Below are 24,105 nucleotides of genomic sequence, written 5' to 3' on the forward strand. Positions count from 1 at the left end.
TTTGTTTAGAAAAAGATAGATGAATATTTTTATTTTTAAAAGTTCACATTACAAGTGGTCAACTATGGTGGCAAGTTAATATATTTGTACAGGTTCCAAGCAAGATTTGGTTAAAAAAAAATGAACAGCTACAAATTGTAGTATTTTCCAAGTCACAATCCTGATGGGGCCAATTGCAGTGAATTTTTGAACTCAACCTCTGTCAGCATCTTTATATCATCTTGCATCATCTGCTGTCCATGGTTCCCTCCAACACACAGTGTAACACCATTCTCAATGTCAACCATGCACTGTCAGTTTTTCAGGATCTTGGTAACGGCCTGCATTTCTTCTTGGGTTAAAGGAGTCAGATTGAATCCTTTAAGTTCAGGTTTTCCTAGGATGAGGATCAAGTCAAGAGGATCAGCATTAACAAGAATAAATCACATTCTTCCCATCTCCCTTAAATACAACCACAAGCATTACCAAAATAAAACATGACTTGAATCTCCAAAGGCTCAGTTAAACACTGCACTTTGCCAAGTAGAACTTAGCCAGTTCAATTGATTTCAACTAGGAATGCAATGTATAGCAATTTGCACATATGTTTTTTTTTGTGAAGGAAAGCACCCCAAAAGTACAACAGTCACGCAGGATACTTGGACAAATGACCTAAAGTTTGTTCAAAGGAGTTAGATTAAGGAAATGCTGAAGTACAGAGGCCAAAGCTCAGAAAGTAGTGGAAAATGTTAGAGATGAAGGGCAAGCCCATGAGAATACTTAAAAACCACAGATAATGAGAATTTGAATTAAAATAAAGTCTTGCTGGATTAGGAGCCAATGTAGTTGGCAAGAAGAGATTTTTAAAAAAATTTACAACGTGGTAACAGGCCCTTCCGGCCCAACGAGTCCACGCCACCCACTTTAAACCCATATTAACCTACCCGTACGTCTTTGGAATGTTGGGGAGGGAACCAGAGCACCCGGAGGAAACCCACGCAGATACGGGAGAACGTATAAACTCCTTACAGACAGCAATGGGAATCGAACCCCGATCGCTGGCACTGTAATAGCGTCGCGCTAACCGCTACACTACCGAGATGCCCAGTGATTAAACTGTAATCTGACCATACACCATGAGCTTCCACTTGGAATGCAATAATCAATTTTTGTCACCGTATCAACAACATTGGTGAGGGACCAGGGACGAGCAAGACATTCCCAATCAAGAATTTTTTTTAAAAAAAACAAGGATTCCAAGCATGGGAGCAGCATTTCATCATACCTCCAGAAAAAAAATTATAGAAGTTCACTTAAAATGGTCAACCACAGTTGGTAACTGGACAAAGCTGGTTACGGGAAGGACTTTATGAAAGGTATAAAATACTGAAGAGTTAATTAATGTAATCTTTGGATACTTATTCATTCAAATTAAACCAGGAAAATTGATCCAATGAAAAAGTAAAAATAAAGGAGAAATTGGAAAAAAAAATACTGTACTCCAAGTTGTATTTGAAATAATCTGCCTGGAAGGGTTTTAGAAGCAAGAACCTTGGGGATATTTAATCACTTATTTCATTTAACAAGTTGTGAGGTTCAACAGATTATTTTAATTCTTAAAGTTTTCTTCTTAAAAATATACAGAATATGGAGTGTTAACTGACCCTTACCCAAATGGGCGAAGCATTTGTATGCAGTGCATAAAAAGGCCAGGAAACTGAGGAAGAGAGGACTTTGCTCATAATCTATTCTGTACTTATTGCATGCAACCATTAACAGCTCCCGAGACTCCCCAGAGTTCCAATGTGGTCAGCTGTAAATTGCTGCACTTGGAGTTGGTAGAAGGCAGTAGTCGAGGATTGTCTTTCCCATGCAAGAACCTTTGTTGAATTCCATACAGCAGTTATATGGGAAACCCTATCTTCTAAATTGCATCAATTTACACAATAACTCTGCAATATTTACTTTGTTTTCTTTGACAAAAGTCATAGGCTGGAAGAAAGTTGGATATCACATGCTTCAGAAACACCAAGTACTTCTACTGCATACCATCTACTGCAATGAAGTGTGGGGAACTCACGTAGATGCCACGGCCAAGCAAGCTCACCAGTGCCTCTATTTCCTCAGGAGGCTAAAGAAGTTTGGCACATCCCCTTTGACCCTCAACAATTTTTAATTGATGCACCACACAAAGCATCCTATCCAGATGCATCACAGCTTGGTATGGCAACTGTTCTGTCTGTGACCGCAAGAAATTGCAGAGAATTGTGGACACAGCTCAGCACGTCCCGGAAACCAGCCTCCCCTCCAGGTGCTCTGGTTTCTTTCCACATCCAAAAGGCATATGGTTAGGCTAATTGGCTTCCGTTAATTACCCTTAGTGTAGATAAATGGAGAAAGAATACAAAAAACAGAACTGATGAGCACATGAGACAAAACAGGACTTTGGGGAATACAAGGAGGGGAAAAACTGGACAACTGGCATGGCCCTGTTGGGAGCTGGCAGAGTTGATGGGCCAAATGGCCTCCTTTTGTGCCATAAGAAGTCTATAATTACGTACAAAAAAGGAGCAGGAGTCGGTCACTCAGCCCCTCAGGCCTGTTCTACCTTCCAAGGTCATTGCCAATCTAATTGTATCCTCACCTCCGCATTCCCATCTACCTGTGGTGATGTAACACCTCTTTCATTATCGAGTTTCTACCCCTGTCCTCAAGTGTAGGAAGACTCTGCTTCCACTGTCCTCTGTGGGAGAGAGTTCCAATGTATCAAGAGAAAATAATTTTACCTTGTTGCTGTTTAAAATGGGTGATCCTGTACTTTTTGTTTTTAAAGAAAGTGACCCCTAATTCTACTTTCCTCCTGACTTAGAATCAGCACGTTTTACAAGTTTGAAATGATTAATTAAGGCCACATGCAGTCTAGGTCGACCCTACCTATATATGACAATTATAAAGGAATTGATTTTTTTTTTTAAAATCACCTTGTGCTTCATTTAAACGATTAACTTTCACTTTCAACTGATTACAAAGCTTACATATTTCTTCATCCAACTGCTCTTGATCTGAAAAAAAAACAAGTTATATTGGGGTTAAATCAAGGAAGTTTTAATTAGCAAATAATAATTTGTGTAACTGAAGTTTACAAAATGTGGCTTAGAGGTTTATTAGACAAAAATTCCAGAGTTCTACACCTTGTGCACCAAATCACCCACTACAACTACTGCATACAATGTACAACAGGAGCAAGTCACCTAGTCCAACAGGTCTCTTGACAGTGTGCATGTCCAAGTAAAGCCTCCTTCCACATTCCTTGTAAAGTTTTCCTCCCCCTTGTTAGGGATTCAGGAGTTATGGAATTATGTGAATATAGCAGATATTAATTCAAACAAGAACCAGTCTTCAGTTCTTAAATGTAACTTGCAAGCAGTAATCAGTTGGATGCTAAAAGGACAGCTCTGTAAACAGCAGAGGACTGGCTGCTCAAGAGATACGGTTTGCAAAGTGAAGTGACCATGAGACATTCTCGTCTGCATCAGCCAAACACAAGACAATGGGCTTATGTTAACTGGCCTATATCAAACCAGGCAACTACAGCCAAGTTATTTTGCACCATTGTGTCCAAGCTCAAGGAAGCTTGCAGACCAGACTGATATTGTCACTTCATTAAACACGGTCACAGGCATATTTGATCATTCAGTAGTTGGGATATTTGTGTACTCAGAGAGTCAGACCTCACAGCATAATTCTGGGTGTCTGGGTTCTCTGTCTTCGGGGGTTTTTAGACCATCCTCGTGAATTACTTTGTCCCAGCAAAGGCGTTTGAACATTCAGAGGTGTCTCCTATTGTAGATATGTAACTCAAAGGAAGCATTATCAGACTCAAAATATTGAGGTAAACGATAACATTGTAGCTATTGAAATTGTATTGAATCACCTGCTGTTACCTATGATCTTAAGGGTATAAAAATGTGATGTACTTTGAGTTTGGGAGACTCTACCGTGAGGATCTCTAGGAGAACGTCTGCTTGTCAGACTTTTATATCATCAGCTTCAGTGTCTCCCTGGTGACTAAGATCACAATCACAACACCCCACATGTATTTTGTTATGGAAAAGCCAAGTGTCCATATGTTCTCTACCTTAACAAGTCAGTCCACTGATGACCTTCCATTGTCATAGCAGACAAACCTGTTGCTTTCATTAAGAATGGCAATTTTGCAACCAGATAGGGGAGGTTACCCGAGAATACAAAAACTAGCAGCAGGAGTGGCCCACTTGACCCTTCGAGCCTGCTCTGCCATACATCAAGATCATGGCTGGTCTTCTACCTCGGCACCATTTCCGTGCACTATCCCCATGTCCCTCAAAATCCAGAAATCTATTGATCTCAGTTTTCAGCTAACTCAGTGGCTAAGCCACCAGTTCCCCTCCAAAGATTCACCACTGAATGAACAAATTTCTCCTTGTCTCAGTGCTAAATGGCCTACCCCTTTTTCTAAGGCTGTGGTCCCTGGTTCTAGACTTTTTAGCAGGGAGGAAACATCCTTCCTGCATTCAGCTTGTTGAGTCCTGCAAAGATTTTGCAAGTTTCCATCAAACTCATTCTTCTAAACTCTAAAGGGATACAGGCCTAGTCTACTTACTCTCTTCATATGGCAAAACCATCATTCCTTGGAACTGTCTAATGAATCTTTGCTGCATTCTCTCTATAGCAAGGTCACCCTTTTTAGGTGAGGAGACCAAAACTCTACAGTCATCTAGGTGGTCTCAGCATAACCACAGTAAGACAACTTTACCTCTCTTGTTATAATAGCCAACACATCATTTGCCCTCCTTCCTGTAACTTCATGCTGGCTTTTAGTGACTTGTGTAGAAGGTCACCTAGACCCCTTTGAACATCAACATTGCCCAGTCTCTTACCATTTAAAAAATACTCTGCTTTTTTGCTTTGTGCACTGAAATGGAAAATCTCATTTTCCCACATTACAGTTTGTAAGAGTTCTCATCTTTTCCTAGATTTATGGATTTCCAATCATTACTGTGAGAAATTCCACAGAACAGGGCTGATACTGTTATAGAAATAAAATGCTGAAATAATTCAGAGTCTTACAATCCTGTCCACCCCCAGGCACATGGTACTAGCACAAGCCCTTCTCCTGGTTTTGGATGGCAAAGGCAGAAACCGAATTGTATTACCTTCTCAAAGAACAAAGGAGATAAAATGTGACTGGATAATTAGTACAGCAGAGATGTAAAAATTGTACTTTGAATACCATTGCTAAAGCAAAGCAAAATGCTACATGGAATCTAACCCAAATCTCTCTATTAGAGCTTTACTTTCATGCCTTCCTAGATTGGGATTTTTCTCCCCCCCTTCTCACTCTACAATTCATAATAAACACCTGGGTTTGTATTACATTATCATTTACATTGTTGTCTTTAGCTCACATTATAAATGCAGATGCCACTTAAACTGTGTACAACACTTACCTTTTTGAATCATGTCCTTCGTCCTAGACTTGGGGAATTTGATAAACATGTTTCCAAAACAAACCATCACATTATCTGAAGAAATATAATAATAAAAAAGCAACCCGTTACCAACTAATGTGATCAATGAGTTTTGATGACCAGATGTGCAAACCCAAGAAGGTTTTTTTTGAAAACTAGAAATGTGAAACAGAGGTCAGGTTCCAAATGAAGAACATGCCACTGCAAGATGCATATCCCAAATGCTGGACATTGGTAAGTTAGCAGATCACAGCCATGACATTAGTTCATGTGCCATAACTAACATTATTGCCCCAGCTAGTGGGGCAAAGTCCAGCCAGACCTGTTGCTCTGTTATATAGTGGCACCTGTTGGAACTGCACATTGTGAACGATATTGGTTTGACCCCTTCAGAGTTGATTAGCATGCTGACACATGCTTAAGAGAAAGAGAATACTGGAATTAAAAACCTATTTCTTCTGTTAACTGATGAATCTTCAGAAGCTGGCTGCCACTATTCAGCTCCTCAGACCTGCTTCAGTTATCTAAGGGGAAATGACCATTGATGGTAACTCCAGGAATAATTTAATCCAAGTTGCCCCACAATACAGTGAAGGACATCCCAGGAAAGACTGACACAGAAATCTCACTGAGAGCAAGTATGACTCACAATTTGAAATGCCGACTTGCAGTTCAGGAATAAATGGAAGTAGGCATCATTACATTGGACCCTAGAAACAATTTTCAATTACAAAAATGCTTTAAAGTGTTACAACAAACTTTCTGGGCAATCCCGCTAAAAAGAGAAAAGGTGGTTGTTCTCCTTAAACCCGAGGAGGTTAAGAGATTTGAAAGAGGTGTTCAGAATCCTGATCAGTGGTTTCGGAGGGCAAAAGGGTCATTCAATGAGAAGAAACAGATTTTAGTTGCCAGGCAAAAGAACCAGAAGCAACACAAGGAAAACAAAATAACAAACACTGGAAAACTCAGCAAGTCAGCCAGCAGCTGGAGAGAGAGGGAAAACAGTCAACATTTCACGAACAGGAAAGGGCTGGAACATAGAACCAAAGGATAACCTTTTCCAAAGACACAGCAAAACCATGGTAAACTGCCTCCATCTGTTCAGAGGATAATAATGTTGATTAGGGTATGGCAATGATGTCTATTGCCTGATGATGTTTACCACCTCTGTTGCAAACAACAAAAAATTTAAACCTAAGGAATACTGTTACAAGAAAATGATAATGCTATCAGGCGCTCTCCGAGTTAGGATCTGTTGGGTGTTGGACATGATAATGCAGAAGCCAACTGCTTTCATGTGAAGTGTTAGTTTGCCCAAAACAGTTGAGGTGCCCAAGATTGGCATCGTTCTTTTGCAGTAAGGAGCTGCAGTTCTAACTGAGTAACAGTGAAACAAGTGGGGTGGTAATCATCTGTTGATGGCTCAGGAATTGACAAGACAGTAGCTTCCAGATTCATTCACTCTTGGGTTTAAAAGCAGAGGCAGTTTTGCAGCATCAGCACCAGGAAACATGCAAAGTACAGACAGAAGTCAACACTCTAGAGGAGGCATAGTCTGATATGCCCCCGGCAGAGGGACTCTGGGTATCACCCAGGAAGTGAACAGGTAGCATCATTTCTGGCCTATTCTATCAAATATTGATGTTTGATATGCAGACAATAAAATTACCACCTGACTTGAAATATTAAACTACATGTATTGCTCTACAATTCCATGTGATGGAGAACCTTCTTGATGAAGGATCTTGACCCGAAATGTCATCTGTTTATTTCCCTCCATAGATGTCGCCTGACCTGCTGAGTTCTTCCAGCATTTTGTATGTGTTGATGGAGAACTACTAGTGATAGTAGCATCAGCACAGTTTTGCGCAGCCTAACTAGTGTTGCCTTCATAGAGACAGAGACATACAGCACAGAAAAAGGCCCTTCAGCCCATCAGAGTCTGCACCAACCACTCACTTACACTAATCCTACAATAATCCCATTTTCTTATTCTCCCCACATTTTCATAACTTCCCCCCAGATTCTACCACTCACTTGCACAACAGGGGCAATTTATGGTGGCCAATTAAACCTCACGTTTTTGGAATGTAGGAGGAAACTGCAGCACACAGAAGAAACCCATGCAGTCATGCAAACTCCACGTAGACATCACTCTACGTCAGGATTGAACGCGGATCTCTGGTGCTTGTGAGGCAGCAGCTCTACCAGCTATAGAACTCTGCCTTCCTAGCATAACCTCTATAGTTATGTTATATAGTTCTATCAGAACCTCATATTATAGGAATAAATGCCCTGCATGTCTTTTTAATTATCCTGTTGACCCACCAATGTGATCTTCAAATGATCTGTGGGCATATACTCCAAGGTCCATTTGTTGTTCCACTCCTCTCTTTATCCCTCGTTCACTGGCTATTCCCCTGCCTTGTTACTCCTCTCGAAACTGCACTGCCTGACGGTTCTCTGGGTTAAATTCCATTTGGCATTTTCTGCCCATTGACCAAGGTTTCTACATCTTCCTGCAGTTTCCAACCATTATTTATAGTTGCCAGAGGTATTCATACCTGATTGGCTGTTGCTATTTTGCAATGCCCTCAGTGCTTCACGGTTCCGATTCTTCTCCATCCAGACTAATGATCTGAAATTCAGCAGATGTAAGAACATGTTCAACCACAACTCTGATACCTCAAGTACAAAGGATCTTAATATGGATAATTCAAAAAGAAAATATTGTTAAAAATAAAATAAATACTTGGAATTTCCCACTTCAATGTTGAACATTAAATCATGTGGGTTTTGCAAACTTCACAGACAAGAGAAACAATCATTTGAATTGTCACAGAGCATGGGAATCACAAGGCTGAAATAAAAGGCTAAGGTCCTTATCATTCACCTTCTACCATCCTGTCAGTGCAGGTTGGTAGCTTAATTGGTCACTGTAAATTGCCCCTGGTGTGTAGGTAAATGGTAGAATTTGGGGGAGTTGATGAAAATGTGGAGAAAATAAAAATAGGATTAATGTAGGATTAGTGTAAATGAGTGTTGATGGTTTCCATGGACTCGGTGTTTCATGTTTTATCTCTCTATGATTCTGTGAGTATATGACAGACATCGACTTAAAAAAAGTATTTTAAAAATGGCTGCAAGAGGGCATGGATAACCTCACTAAAGGTAAATGGCGATTGTTTTAACTATAAATGAGGAGGGTAAGTGACCACAGCTTCAACTGATATGTTGAAGAGCATGTGGTGCACTGGCAGTGGGCTCAGTTGATCATGATATGAAGCTGTAGAAGATCAAGGTAGTGAAATAGAGACACAGTTAGACTGGGAAACAAAGATGTAATCTTCTGAAACAAAAGATAAGCCAGATACATGGCTCTAGTGAAGCTGAGGGTAAGAGAGCACATATGGATATAAGAATGTTGTGGGATACTTACAGTTTAGAATCAGCTTTAACATTAGAGTTTGTTCACAAACTTGGGACAGAAAGATACGCAAACAGCTCAAGGAGGACGGTGAGCAGATTTAGCAAAAATTTGATGTACCAGCAGGTTTTGGCAAAACAAAATGCTCAAGGCAAGCAATTTGTAGACTGAAGAAACAGACTGTCCGTGTTTCCTAGACAGATTAACTTTATAGTTGATTAGTGTTAGGTCTGTACACAATTTGAACATTGTAGTGGCATAGTAAATTTCTTCCAGAGCTCCTGGAAAAAGGGATGTGTGAAATGAGATCGGTTTACATGCACGGTAACTAACCTGTAGAAATGGCCTGAGTTTTTCAGTGGGTTATTCCATGACTCATGGAGTTGGAAGTCAATTCTGACCAAAAATAGCAACCCTTCTGCAGTAGATGTGAGGCATAAAGAACTTTCTCCACAATCGGACAGAGAAAGTCAAAGATACATTGTACAAACCTGCAACTGATCCAAAACAAACAAAAAATACCAACAGGAACTACGGAGTTAAAAATGTATAAACATGGTATGCCAGAAGAGAGTAGTGTAGTGAAGCCCAAGACTTTAGTAATTCCAAATTCAGTACTAATTGATATCTGGGAATGTAGTGATACCTACTGGAATGCAGTTGGATATACTGCAATCTGTTGGCAGAAGGATCTGATGGAGACCACCCTTTATTGCATTGGGAAGGAGGGACTGATTCGGTCAGACTCAAAAGACCTAGAACTAACTGGGATCAAACAACCAAAGGAAGTTTTATTGTACAACAGTGCCATTTGCCATTGTTCACACTGGGACAACCAAAAGGAGATGAGAAGGTGCGATATAAAAACAGTATAAAAAAATGGTAGAAGCAAATCAGTTGACATAGATGATGCTCTAGTATGTTCTTCCTAATCCTCTATCCCTCCATTCTGCTGCTTCTCCCTAATTTCAACAGAGGGCATAGTTACTGCCAACTATTGGATATTTATGATGCCTCATTTCCCCAATTGTTAACGTCATAATTGTTCAAATAGTAGATATAATCACTGCCATTTTATAAATAGGTTGGGCCTAATTATTGCCATCTTTGTACAAGTAATTTATGCTTTAATCTACTGATAATATATTGAAGTGCCGGATTTAACTTTCTCTTAACTAAATCATTACCACGGTAGTCCTCGGCTTCTACTAAATAAGATAAATGGCTTATTGGGGCTAGAAGACAAAGGGGGAAGTTATTAAGGCCCTGGTTGGGAAAAAAAAGCCTTTAACATTGGGGGAAGCAGCAAGATGGAGGGTTTTAGAAAGGGCATTCTTGAGAATCACTTATGATAATTGGAGAGTCCACTGTGAGGTCCCCTCAAGGCATGCTGGTTTTGAATAAGTTTTTCTCCTCCATTTGATGGGAGTTCTGCAAGTCTCTCTCTCCCTGCTCCCTCTGTGGTTTCTCCGTTTGCCCATTATCCTTCACTCTACCTAGGTCCACCTATTACCTACCAGCCCCTGCCTCAACCCTCCCTCTCTATAATGGCTGTCCTCCCTCTACACACTCAGTCCTAATGCAGGGTCTCTGTGATGTTGGCCATTTCTTTCCCCCTATTAATGCTGCTCGACCCGCTGAGTTCCACCAACAGGTTATTTTTTAAACCTATGACAAATGAGTTGCTTCTATCAATTTAAAATTTGTTTTTATATAGCAATTTTGCATCCCTTTTTGGTTGTCCTGGAATCCTCTACAGCCAATGAGGTACCTCGGAAGCACAACTACCACTGTAACATTGCTTTTACTTGCTGCATTTCCCATAGGCAAGCATCCAGAAGCATTGTGATAATAGCCAAGTAATTTGTTTTGGCAAAGTTAATTGAAAAAATTTGGCCAGGGATTTCTTTCCATCCATCCCAGTTCTTTGAAGTATCTTCACAAGACCTTTTTGCATTCATGCAAGAGTGGGACAGGGTCTCAATTTTACATCTTCTCTGAGAGGCAATACTTCCAACAGCGTAGAACCTCTCTGTAATTCACTGGAGCATCAGTCTATTAATTGTTGTGGTCAAGCCACGGAGCTGAGGCTTCAACGCACAAAGACAATGATGAGCAGACCCAGCAGGAAGCCAGGCATTTACATGGCTGGAGGTCAGATGAGGTAATAACTGAGTCACCGACCTGTTCCTGAGACTCTAGATTTTGGAATCAATGTGCGGCTAGGAATCTGGCTTAAAATAAGTATTAATGATCAGGTTTGGCTGTGTTCTTGTACATGATCAATAAAATATTAATAAATGGAAATGTCAAACAAAGCATTATGGTAGTACATTCTGCTTATCCCCAAGAAACACTTGCACTCTGACGTATTCCACCCGAAACAATTTACGAACGCAAAGGACTCTTGTATATACTGCTAAGATTTGTGCGAGATATTAAAAACTTGGTCAAAAACAGAATACATAAATCTTTTTGTTCCCAGTCCACACTCCAGGAGCCGGCTACGACAGGTTCGGATAATTTATAGCATAGGACAGCAGAAAGATATGCGGCTCTTCGTAGCCTGAGCTCAACAATGCAAGGAGCTTTGCAGCCTGCAGCCTGCAGCCTGCAGCCAACCCAGGCGCCTGTGCCCGGGACGGGCTGCACGCTGCCACTGACTGGCCCTGCCCGGGTTGCCGCATTACCAGGACCTACCTCCCGCCCCCTGTCAATCACCAGGAGCAGCGCAGGCGCACTGCACGCCACCAGCCCGGGTGCTCCCAGTGAACCCGAAACTCGGAGGAGTTGCCCCGGTTACCTGCTGCTTATCCGCTATCACGTTCTCTGCCAGCAGCTCCACCTCGGTCAGGTAATCTATCACCACCTCCGACTCCCGCGCCATTTTGACTGCGGGCTAACGATCTGCGAGGCGATGGTCACTCAGTCGCTCCGCTCCATTTCATTGGCCGGAGGATCCTTTGTGCCCGTGTGGTTGGTTAGAGTTACGTCAATCAAACGTGGTCCCGCCCCTAGCTGAAGCTGCATTCTGGGAGTTGTAGTCCATGGAGCCCAATAGCAAATCGTTAGGCCTAATTGGTCCATGCTTCCTAAATTTGTCACCCTCTCTCTCTTTCTCTCACACACACACCCTTCTTCATCCAATTGCCATGCCTTTCTTTCCTCTTTTCATATTTAGCTAGCTTCTGTATAGCCTTGTGCTCGCCCATTCAGAATCAGAATTATTCTCACTGACATATGATGTGAAATTTGTTGTTTTGCGGCAGCAGTACAGTGCAAAGACATAAACATCTATAAATTACAAAAATAAATAAATAGTGCAAAACAAAAGGAAATAATGAGGTAGTGTTCGTGGGTTCATGGATCGTTCAGAAATCTGATGGCGCAGGGGAAGAAGCTGTTCCTGAATCATGGTGTGGGTCTTCAGGCTCCTGTACCTCCTCCCCGATGGTAGTAACAAGAAGAGGACATGTCCCAGATGGCGAGGGTCTTTAATGATGGATGCTGCCTTCTTGAGGCACTGCCTCTTGAAGATGTCCTCAATGGTGGGGAGGGTTATGTCCGTGATGGAGCTGGCTGAGTCTATAACCCTCTGCAGCCTCTTGCAATCCTGTGCATTGGAGACTCCACACCACGCTGTGATGCAACCAGTCAGGATACTCTCCACCGTACATCTATAGAAATTTGTAAGAGTCCTTGGTGACAAACCAAAGCTCCTCAAACTCCTAACGAAGTAGAGCCACTGGTATGCCTTCTTCGTGATTGTATTCCATTAGGAACTTCAGAATTAGGAGCAGGAGTTGATCCCCTGGCCACAGAGTCATACAGCACAAAAACAAACCCTTTGGCCCACTGAGTCCATGCTGACCATTTATACCAACCCTACGCTAATCCCATTTTTATACTGCCACATTCCTCTCCCAGATTCTATCCCTCACCTATGCACTCGGGCAATTTACAAAGGCCAATTACATTCATCAGGACTATGGCTGATTTTCCATCTCAATGCAGTTTTCCTGCACTATCTGCATATCCTTTGATCCCCATAACATCCAGAAATCTATTGATATCTGTTCTGAATAAACTCAATGACTCACCCTCTACAGTGCTCCAGGATATAGAATTCCAAAGAATTTACCACCTTCTGTGTGAAGAAATCTCTCCTCAACTCAGTCCTAAGTGACTTTCCCCTTGGTTTCTAGCCCCTGGTTCTAGACTCCAGCTGGGGAAAACTTCCTCCCTGGCATGACCTTATAGAATTTTGTAAGTCTCAATAAAATCACACCTATTTTTTCTAAACTCAAAAGACTGCAGGCCTAGTTGACTCAACCTCACCTCATGGAGCAAATCTGACATCCCTGGAACCAATACAGTGACATTAAAAACTGAAAATGCTGGAAACATTCAGCAGGCATAGTGAATCTTCACTGCATTTCCTCAATGGCAACTATATCCTTTTTAGTACATTCTTATTTCACGTTTCAACTACTGTCTGTCTAAGTTTTTATTAATGAATAACATATTTATTGCCCATTCTAGTCTCCCCTGCAAATTGTAGCATTTGAGTTCAAGAGTCAGGAAGTTATGCTGCAGCTTTATAAAACTTTAGTTAGGCCACATCTGGAGTATTGCATTCAGTTCTGGTCGTCCCCATTATAGGAAGGATGTCGAGTCTTTAGAGAGGGTGCAGAATAGGTCTACCAAGATGCTGCCTGGATTACAGGGCACGTGTATGAGGATAGGTTGGACAAACTTGGGTTGTTCTCTCTGGAGCAGCGGAGGATGAGGGGAGATCTGATAGAGGTTTATAAGATTATGAGACACATAGATAGACAGCCAGTATCTTTTCCCCGGGGTTGAAATGTCTAATACCAGAGGGCATGCATTTAAGGTGATAGGGGGTAAGTTCAAAGGAGATGTGCAGGGCAAGTTTTTACACAGAGAGTGGTGGGTGCCTGGAATGTGCTGCCTGGAGTGGCGGTGGAGGCAAATACGATAGGGGCGTTCAAGAAGCTCTTAGATAGGGCACATGAATGTGAGAGAGATGGTAGGATGTGGATATTGTGTAGGCAGAAGGGATTAGTTTAGTTGGGCATTTTATTACTAATGTAATTGGTTTGGCACAACATTGTGGGCCGAAGGGCCTGTTCCTGTGCTTTACTGTTCTATGTTCTATATTCTCCAAGTCTACCCTATCGAACACTTTTATAATTCCTGGAGACCTATCAGATCACTCTTCAATCTGTTCTGTTCTTCATCCTGACCCAGAACCCCTACTGTTGTCTCCTCCTCTCCTCATTTTCTCAGCAAATTGAACTTGTTTGCATCTCTAACCTTTCCCAGTCTCTCTCTCTCCACAGATGCCACCTGATCTGCAGAATGTTTCAGGATATTGTTTTATTTCAGAATGTCCTTCACTTTACTGCTTTTAAGAGTAACTTTCCTCCAGCAGAAAACACTGATCTGTAGCTACCGGCTCAAACTACCAAAGCACACCTTTAACTACCTTTATAAAGCATCAAACCACATTGCAACGGTCATAGAATTGTACAGCACAGAAACAGACCCTTCAGCCCACCACGTCCATGCCAACCTTTTTACCCATCTACACTGATCTAATTTGCCCACACTAGGTCCGCACAGTTCTCTTTGCTGTCGAGCCAAAATTCAATAAGGTTCATCTGAACTTCCCTGCTTTCCAATTCTATCCCTATTTTGTGGCCTTAACGTACCTCACCACTTTTATTGAAGCAAAAAAAAAGAACTACTTTTATTAATTTGTGCATTTCCACCGCCATCCCATCTCTGGTATTAAAAGAAGTTTCTTTATTCTTCCTACCATAATGTACCACATGACACTTCTTAAAATATGTTTCTTTTGCCATAAACACCTCCATTCTTCAGGCTTGTTCTTGCCTCTCTGTATAGTCACTATCCTTCAGTAACAACACTCGACAATTTGACAAAACTCTTATATCTCCACCTCAGACTGGTTGCTAGTCTGAGGGGCAGGATCATAAATTCATGTTGTACGGGCTTTACGTCCCTCATTCAATTCATGGATGTGGGAGGCGACTCTATCTCCCACAGTGCACTGGGTTTGGACGCTTCATAAAAGTAGTGAGCGGAAAACGCACTCTGGTAGTGTGAGACGGTAGCTGCGGATCAGTTCTTTGGGCAAGTCTTACTGTAATTACACTTAAAGCAAACCGAGCGTTGTAGCTGTCCGCAAACGCACAGTATTAGCCAGTAGTATTCGCAGAGACAATAATCTTCATTTTTCCTTGACCCAACTTGCAGCATCTCCCACAAAGAAGGAAACGCTACAACAATGAGGGAAATTCTGCACATCCAGGCTGGACAATGCGGGAACCAGATCGGAGCCAAGGTAGGCAACCTACCATGAGCTACACGAGTGTAATTTATGTTTGTATAAATACACGACGCCGATCATTTCTATCAGTCCGAAGATACACTGAGGTTATAACTCATAAAACGTTACGGATGCCGGATTTCTCTCTCAAAGAAAATTAAACCACACCCTTTCCCAATTCTTTGAAACGTAGGAATTTGATTCTGTCAGATGCAGTCTGGCGAGCGAGATACCACGCGGTACATTTTTAATTCCAGCTATTGTCTCTGAGGTTTTGGTTAAAGGGAATTAAATGCAAAGTGGGGAAAATCGTGCGTATTGTTAACTGGGGCTGACGGAGGGCAGCTGGACATGCGCCCATGCTGGTGACAGCTTTGTACTCCTCCCTCCCAGTTCCTTTGTCTAGATGCCAGAATTCGACAGAAGAAGATCCGGTGTAATTTCGACCAAAATCCAACACACACCCTAGGAACCAAACCTTGACTCAATTTGAAGTAAACTCGAAGGGATTCAATTTTTTTAAAAAAAAATACAGATTCCGGTAGCCACGGGTGCTATTGGCTCCAGATTCCTCGGGTATCTGAAGCGTTATGTCCCTGAATTAAGGAGCAGACTCTGAGGAAAGCTTTGTGCAGGCGGCCAGCTCGGATTACGAACAATGTCTGTTTATCTTTCCCCTGTGCAACATTATTTCCGAATTCATTCTGTTTTCCAGGATTGCGGATTCGTGGATCTTTTCCCGGCCGGCTGTTCGACACTCTTCCGTCTTAAAGGGGTTGGTTTGGGTTAGTCAGGGCTCACCCACCCCTGCAGTCTTCCAGTTCGAATTATGCCCCCAGCGTATGAATTTACTTCCTATGAGCCCCTTTGCATTCCCCACTCGCTTGCCCTCTCCCGATCTGTTCCCGTGTTGTAAAACCTCCACAGAAACTCTAACAGAAATGCAGGGTTGGTGCCGTCTTGACACCTACAAGGTTTGGATTGAGTTGGGTGTTTCATGACGTCCATGTGGGGACTCAGCGATCCTCCGAGAAATCCATTCTGATCGGGTTTTGATGCAGCCCTGTGTGACCCAGATGCAGTTTTCCCCATTGTGCCAAAAGCCATTCAGCTCAGCTGGAAGGTGTGGTTAAACACTTCGACCATCATACGGTTCACATACTGCTCGCCCCGCCCATAATGTCCTTCGCCCTTGATGCTCGCCGCTTGAGATCGGTCCTGCCTGCACCCAGCATGTCTGAGGCACTTCGAAAACTTGCAGGCGAGTAACGGCTGTATTGTCCAGAGCCGTGGGCTATTAGTCTGAGGCACTGCTGCCTCAACGTGCTACAACGCAAAGCTTGCGACTTGTATCAGACACTATCTGCCAGTTCTTCGGAAATCTGCAGCCAGTCCTTCAACAATTCTGCATTTGCTGGTTTAATTATTTTGTTGCATTTTTAAAAAAAATCGGTAATGGTGCCATCTTCATCGCTAACTTCGGCAAATTAGGGTTAAAGATGATTTATTTAGACTAGGTCAACGTTTGCTGAGGGACCCCAACTGAGCAACGTTTAATAAATTTAACTTAAATCCTCATGAAGTGGTGAATATGACTCACTGAAATGTTCATTTTGGCTAAACTAATAGTTGGATAGCAGCTGCTTCATTCTGTGAAGATACTGGTAAACTGGTCATTAGGTAAAGTAAATGCTTCACAATAATTTGTAGATGTTTCTTTCTAATTAGGAGCCTAAGATTAACATTTTCACGACACAGGTTGTTTAATGGCAAACCCCTCTCTCCACTCAAGGTCATTTAGTTGCCCGTGTCAATAGGGATGATACTTCACCTCTAGTCTTGCAATAATGGCGCCCATGTCGTACATGAATTAACTCTAAAACCAGTTGCTGTGTATATTAAGCAAAAAATAAAGTGCAGGAAGACTCTAGCAAGTCGAGAAAATCTGTGAAGACAAAGGGATGGTCGACGTTTCAGGTCAAGATCCTGCATCATATACTTATTATTGAAACATCACAATGAATCACACTATGTCTACATTTGCACACTTCTGTCAACAGCACCAGGATATACCTCTGCTTCACAGCTGCACTTTGAGTGAAATTCACTTTATATTGACTTTCCAGAAGCAAAGCCATGCGGAATCCCAACAATATACTGTAAATGTTGGTCCCACGTACAAATGAGGGTAAAACGATCCATACTCCAATCTGTTTTATATTGCTGTACAGCTAGGTGGCAGTGCATTGCTTTTCTTGATCAAGGATGTTCTGGAATTGAATCATTTAAAGAACTCACCACCATACACTTTGCATTTGGCAGCAGCTGAACTGTAGTAAGGCACCTGCTTGAAATTAGTTTGGGGGAGTCTGAAATGAGATCTTAAGTGATGTCATTCTGGAATTCGATAAAACTCATACTCTCACCCCACAAAGATCGTTGGCATAGTGATGCTGGTGGGATTCATTTACAGAAACTTATGTTAAGAGGCATTTCATCAGTGCCACAAGTGATCTATGCATGCTGCCTATATTGAATATCCAGGTGGTTTCCAGTGGTGGTTAGTAAATTATTTAAGCTTTTTTTGGTATTATTTACATCACTTGGAAATCTAACTTTTCCCATCTGGGTTCTTTGCTTTTTAAATGGAGTTGCCCCAATTTTAAAAGGTCTAAAGCGCATGCCTTTATTAGTCATCATATTTCAGTCTCAATCTTTGATTTTTTTTCCCCTATGATCCTCTTGCAATTATAAAGTAAAAATATAAACTTTGGTTTGGAAACCTTCCCCAAAAATTTGGGTGTAAAGCTTAGCAGCCCTTGAGATTTTCCATTATCAATTGTATCCGTTATATGCCCATCATGGGAAAGCAGTGCTCAGTGTAGAGAAATATATAAAATTTACTCCTGCAAATTGACATTTGGAAAACATCTTTTGGCATTGTGGGGAAATAATTATGTGGATCGGTGTCACACCACAGTATTCAGCCTTAAAACTTACAGAGAAACTATTTTCTCTTAATGGGTAATCCAGAATATGGGGACGATTCAGCTGCAAAATCAGGAATCAGGTTTTTTTCTTACACAATGTTTAGTGGAAATCTGAATCCTGGATCAACTGACACTTTCAAGGCAGATTTATAGATTTTTGTTGGGTGAGTATACATGAGTAGACTGGATTTGTGGGTACTTTCTTGATCAGCATCGGGATTTGTCAATTTAAAGCGTGCATTCCAGCAAGATGAAAAATCTAATTTGTGAATGAATTTGATCTGTATCTGTAGTTTTGGGAAGTGATCAGTGATGAACATGGAATTGATCCTTCTGGAAGCGCTTGTGGAGGTAGTGACATACACCTGGAAAGGATCAATGTATACTACAATGAAGCAGCTGGTAAGGAATTATTGCAGCTTAAAAGATCTGATGATGTCTATGCCTCTGGATAGCCTACTGTCCACTGTACAACCTAGGAATCTATGCTGAAATTTTCTTGGAACAATCCAAGACTATTCATTCAAATATGTCTCTACTCTTCCCATAGAAGGCTGCTTTATTTTTGTATTTAACTTTCCAGAACTTCAAATCTGTTTTTAATCTAATATTACTGTTGTTTGGTCCTTTTCTAGGAGACAAATATGTTCCCCGTGCGATTCTGGTGGACTTGGAACCTGGTACCATGGATTCTGTCAGATCTGGGCCATATGGACAGATATTTAGACCAGATAACTTTGTATTTGGTAGGGGTACAATAATGTCTTTTAAATGTATAAACAGAAGGTTTATTCTGTAGACTTGAGCAGATTAGGTTTAGCAGGTATAAGCACTGATTCATGTCGGAATTTGGTCCGCTAACCTTGGAAGCGCCTGAGGTAAAGAAGGGGAAAAATGGGTAGGCTAACACCCCCTCCTCCTTCACAACTGAGTTCTTTTGGAATTGTGTGCATTTGGAGGATACTTGGCAAGGATTTATTGTGTCTGCCAATGTTTCCTGATCTTGGACTGGAAGAATGGTCCTTCATGTGAGGAATTAATAGGGAACTTTTTTTCTTAAGCAGTCCCTCAAAATTGAAGATGACTTGCCTCCTTTCTGGTTTAGTGGGTTCTGAGGTAGTTGATGAAGTCAATGTGGGAACTGCAAACGATTCCTCAGATGGCAAGGCGGGTGGGTAGTTTGTGAGGCAATGCTTGCACAGGGCTTCTCTGTGCTTCTGATGTATGGATTTGTGGTTCTAAGTACCATTCTGAATGTTCCTCCTCTCCTAGGCATTCATGGGCCAGAGATTCCCAGGAATTGGTGAGGATATTGCATTCTTCAAGGAAGCTTTGTGCACATCCTTGAATCTTTTTTTCTGTCTGCTTGATAATCTCTTCCCCCAAGAATGGTTGTGTTTGACTCTGGAGTCTGCTATTGGGCATGCAGATAATGTACCCTGTCCAATGTAATCAATGAGTTGTAATTAGGGTCTCAGTGCTTAGGATCTTGACCTGGGAGAGGACACTGATTTTGTTCACATCCTTCTAGTGAATTTGAAGTATCTTGCAGAAACAGTATCGGTGGTACATTTCAAGTTCCTTGAGGTACTTGCTGTAGGTAGTCCAGTTCTCAGAAATATACAGGGCAGGGATTACTGCTGCCTTGTAGATCACAAGTTTTGTCCCAGGTCTGCGGCCTTAGTCTTCAAGTAGTCTATGTCAGTCAATCAAAAGCAACAGTGAATTTCATCATCAACAAAAGTCATCGCCGAGGCAATGAGAAGTGGTCCACCTTTTCCAGCATCCTGTCATGAACCTTTAATGTCAGAGGGAAGTGTTATACAGTGGGTCAGGTTGGTAGAGGACCTTTGTGTCTTGTTGAGTGTAATGCCAATACTCATCTGCTTCAGTGAATGAGTTGAGATGGCTTGGAGCATGGCTTTTGATTGTGTGCAGAAGCAGGCAAATTCCTGAATGTTGCAGTTCAGTTACTGACCTTGGTTCGGGAGTGTAGTCACTGTAAGTTGTAGTCAAGTAAGTTGTGAAGATTAGCTCCAGTCCCACAGGAAGTTTGTTGGAATTGGGATACAACATTGTGGTGAAAAATAGTGAGAAAAGTTTGGGGAAAATGACACAGCCTTGTTTTACATCAGTCTTCACTGAGAATGGTTCTCTTGTAGACCTGTTGACTAGTATCATGGCTTGCAGGCAGTCATGGAGCAAATGTAAAATGAAGACAAATTTCTGTGCTGCCGAATTTGAGGAGAATGTGCTTTAGTGAGGTTGAAAAACAGCCATTTATCATGGCTGGTGTGGCTCCATGCATATTTTTTTTGTAGTTGTGCCATGGAGATCATGACCACTGTAGTGCCTTTTGATGGAATCCACACAGCAATTCAGGGAGCAGCTCTTTAGCCACTGAGAGAGAGATGGTTCAGGAGAACCCTGGTGATGAGTTTCCTAAGGTAGGAAAGGCTAGTCTAACCACAGCCGAACCTGTCTCCTTCTTGAAGATGGTCACAATTGCAGCATCAGAAATCCCTGGTGTATTCTCCTCTTCCCAGATGTGGAGAGTGAGATTGTGGATTCGCTCTTCACCACCCATGTTTTAAGATTTAAACAAGGATATCATTTACTCTCAAGGTCTTTTGTTTTTGGGATGTGGTCTTTTCAACTTCCAGAAGTGACAGCTAGTACCTATGAAGCCACACCATGGTTCCTTCAGGAGTAGGCGAGAGAAGAAAACAAGGGGACAGAAATACTTACTTGGCACTGTTTTTAACAGTCAAGGTCTTGAACTGCTGGCTCTTTCAGCAGAGGTATACTGCAGGGATGCAGTTTTTTTAATAGGCATGTATGTTGCATTGAAAAAGAGCAAAGGTGTATAAAACACAAATTATTATATGTAAAGACCTTCCTGTAGAAGAAGTCATATTCAAATTGAATCTTCATTCAAAGCACTAGTATTCTGCCTAATAAAATTTTCTGTTCCTCAAATTACTCTCATTTTGTTATCCATTTTCCAACATTGTTGAATCAATATGTGTTGGATTTTCTGCAGTATCGTGTCCATTTGGGGGCAATGCCACTTTCTAAAATTCAGTAGTTTTCCACCAATTGGGTTCTCAGACAGAACTAATAATATTGTGGTTTTGTGTAATCTAGCTTTGGAGCACATTTGCAAGTCAAATGTTTTCTAAGGTATGAGATTTTGTTTTCTCCAGGTCAAAGTGGTGCTGGAAATAACTGGGCCAAGGGTCATTACACAGAGGGAGCTGAACTGGTAGATGCAGTACTTGATGCTGTGAGGAAGGAGTCTGAAAGCTGTGACTGTTTACAGGGATTCCAACTCACTCACTCTCTGGGTGGTGGCACTGGCTCTGGAATGGGCACCCTCCTCATCAGCAAGATCCGTGAAGAATATCCTGACCGTATCATGAAACACCTCAGCGTCATGCCCTCACCTAAAGTTTCAGACACAGTAGTGGAACCATACAATGCTACCTGTCTGTGCACCAGCTGGTGGAAAATACAGATGAGACATACTGCATTGACAATGAAGCCCTTATGATATCTGCTTTCGTACCATGAAGTTGACCACGCCCACTTATGGAGATCTCAATCACTGGTTTCTGCCACTATGAGTGGAGTCACCACCTGCCTTCGCTTCCCTGGACAACTCAATGCTGACCTTCGCAAGCTAGCAGTTAATATGGTGCCCTTCCCTCGGCTACACTTCTTTATGCCAGGCTTTGCCCCACTTACCAGCCGTGGTAGCCAGAATTACAGAGCGCTGACAGTGCCAGAGCTTACTCAGCAAATGTTTGATGCTAAAAACATGATGGCAGCCTGTGACCCAAGGCATGGACGTTACTTGACTGTTGCTGCCATATTCCGAGGCCGAATGTCCATGAAGGAAGTGGATGAGCAGATGCTCAATGTCCAGAACAAGAATAGCAGCTACTTTGTGGAGTGGATTCCCAACAACGTTAAAACAGCTGTCTGTGACATCCCGCCAAGAAACCTCAAGATGTCCTCAACCTTCATTGGCAACAGCACCGCCATCCAGGAGTTGTTCAAGCGCATTTCGGATCAGTTCACTGCCATGTTCCGCAGGAAGGCCTTCTTGCACTGGTACACTGGCGAGGGGATGGATGAGATGGAGTTCACTGAGGCTGAGAGCAACATGAATGACCTGGTATCTGAGTACCAACAGTACCAGGATGCCACTGCAGATGAGCAGGAAGAGTTTGAAGAGGAAGAAGGAGAAAATGATGAAGCATAAATGCATAGGAATCTTTAAGAAGTTGCAACAGCAAGTCATTTTTCTGAATCGGTGTTGAATTCTGCGTAATTTGCCAACCTTTTAATCAAGATGCTGTGATACTGACAGTACTGTGAAAATGGGATCTCCTTTGAAGATCGTATGTGTGTTTATGTGTGCGCGTGTGATTTAACCTGGTTTGTAGTTCTAAATCAGCATTGCCCCATTATGCTAAATTATTAAACCAAGACTTTTCAAAAAGTATTGCCTCCTTTATGAACTGGCCCGATACACTGCTGAAGCTATCTTGATTTGTTTTTTTTTACTTGTAATGGATTTTAGGGTATTACATGTATGTTTTTTAATACAAAATTTACCTTTTCAGTTTTGGTGCCAACATTATAGCCTTATGCACTCTTTCAGATTTTACCTTTCAGTAAAACAACTTCCCAAAAGTGGGAACAATGTTGTCAACTGGAAGGAGGTCAGGGTGAGCTCTGCCCAATACTTGTTATGAGGAAAGATTGAGGCATTTTTTTAAAAGAAAGAACTCTTGCAGAATTTTTTTAAATATCATTTTTTCTTCTGAGATAAGTGAGAATACTAAACTGGGGCACTCGGGCTTTAGAGTTTTTTTATAAAGAAACTATTTAATGGACGTAACTTTCCCTCGAAGTGTAGTACCATGGACTGTTCAGTAGTGAGTATTGCGGACTGGTAGTGTTGCGTTGACTGAGATGCAGAAACGGGCCCAAGAAAGGTGACTTCCACTTCCAAGAACTGCTGAGCCTCAGCAGGTATACATGGCTCTTTTTGCATCTGTGGTCATTTTCTGTATTGCATGCAAATCTAACTTTGTCTTTCTGCCATGCTAATAAATCAGTAAAACGCTTTCTTCCTGTTTTTATTTCCTCCAATAACTGCCTACAGCAGAATACTGCAACCACACATTACCTTTTGCCAAGTCTCAGGCTAAATGGAGGGAGGATGAGGAAGTGCAAGAGATAGGATTGCATTGTGATATTTTGCAGCAGATGAGAATCTGGATTTATAAAACCCCTTATATATCCCAGGAAAAGAAAACAAAAATGTTCAGGATTCCTCCCTACATGCACAGAAACACAAAAGACCTAAATGACTTCACTGATCTTAGCCAGCTTTTTGTTAACTACACTCCAAAAGGACACTTCATGATATTCAGTGGCAGAGCACAAATTTGTGGCAATGCACCAAGCACATGAACAGCATGAAAAGTGAGGGGCAAAAGTAATATATAATTTTCATCTCTTGATCAATTAAGTTGCATTTTTAATTGCTTTTATGAGTTCTAGATTTTTATATCTTATTAATAATTTACTTTTTAATAGTTTTTGAATGTTGACAAGTTTAATAGTTGATTAAGCCAGGGGAAGTGGCTTAGCTGGCAGTTTATTTTCAGTAATTTTATAGGCAGGGCTTGTTCTGCTTATTAACTGCACCTCCCCTCACCCTGTGTGGCAGCGTTACTGTGTGCATGGCCCTACTGCTATGTAAGGCTTCACTTAAGATGTTCAGGACACCTTTGATTGGGCAGGTGA

At 41.7% G+C, this 24,105-nt stretch overlaps 1 protein-coding gene and 1 pseudogene across 2 annotated transcripts; one reads left to right on the plus strand and one right to left on the minus strand.

Annotated features, from left to right (window-relative positions):
- pdrg1 (p53 and DNA-damage regulated 1) lies at nucleotides 1-11,851 on the minus strand. 2 transcript variants are annotated; one of them, XM_052031457.1, is made up of 6 exons: nucleotides 11,720-11,836; nucleotides 9,250-9,413; nucleotides 8,054-8,127; nucleotides 5,469-5,543; nucleotides 2,961-3,041; nucleotides 1-376 (listed from the first exon to the last, which is right to left on the minus strand). In XM_052031457.1, the coding sequence occupies exons 3-6, from the start codon at nucleotides 8,112-8,114 to the stop codon at nucleotides 294-296; spliced, it is 300 nt and encodes a 99-aa protein (XP_051887417.1). In that variant the 5' UTR covers nucleotides 8,115-8,127; nucleotides 9,250-9,413; nucleotides 11,720-11,836; the 3' UTR covers nucleotides 1-293. The 2 variants fall into 2 exon arrangements, with proteins under 2 accessions (XP_051887417.1, XP_051887416.1); XM_052031456.1 differs by lacking the exon at nucleotides 9,250-9,413 and having other exon boundaries at nucleotides 11,720-11,851.
- Nucleotides 11,852-15,065: 3,214 nt separating this feature from the next.
- LOC127579015 (tubulin beta chain-like) lies at nucleotides 15,066-23,421 on the plus strand (annotated as a pseudogene).
- The last annotated feature ends 684 nt before the right edge of the window (nucleotides 23,422-24,105 follow it).

The sequence above is a fragment of the Pristis pectinata genome, chromosome 16, assembly GCF_009764475.1.
Source record: "Pristis pectinata isolate sPriPec2 chromosome 16, sPriPec2.1.pri, whole genome shotgun sequence".
In the NCBI taxonomy this organism is placed as follows: domain Eukaryota; kingdom Metazoa; phylum Chordata; class Chondrichthyes; order Rhinopristiformes; family Pristidae; genus Pristis; species Pristis pectinata.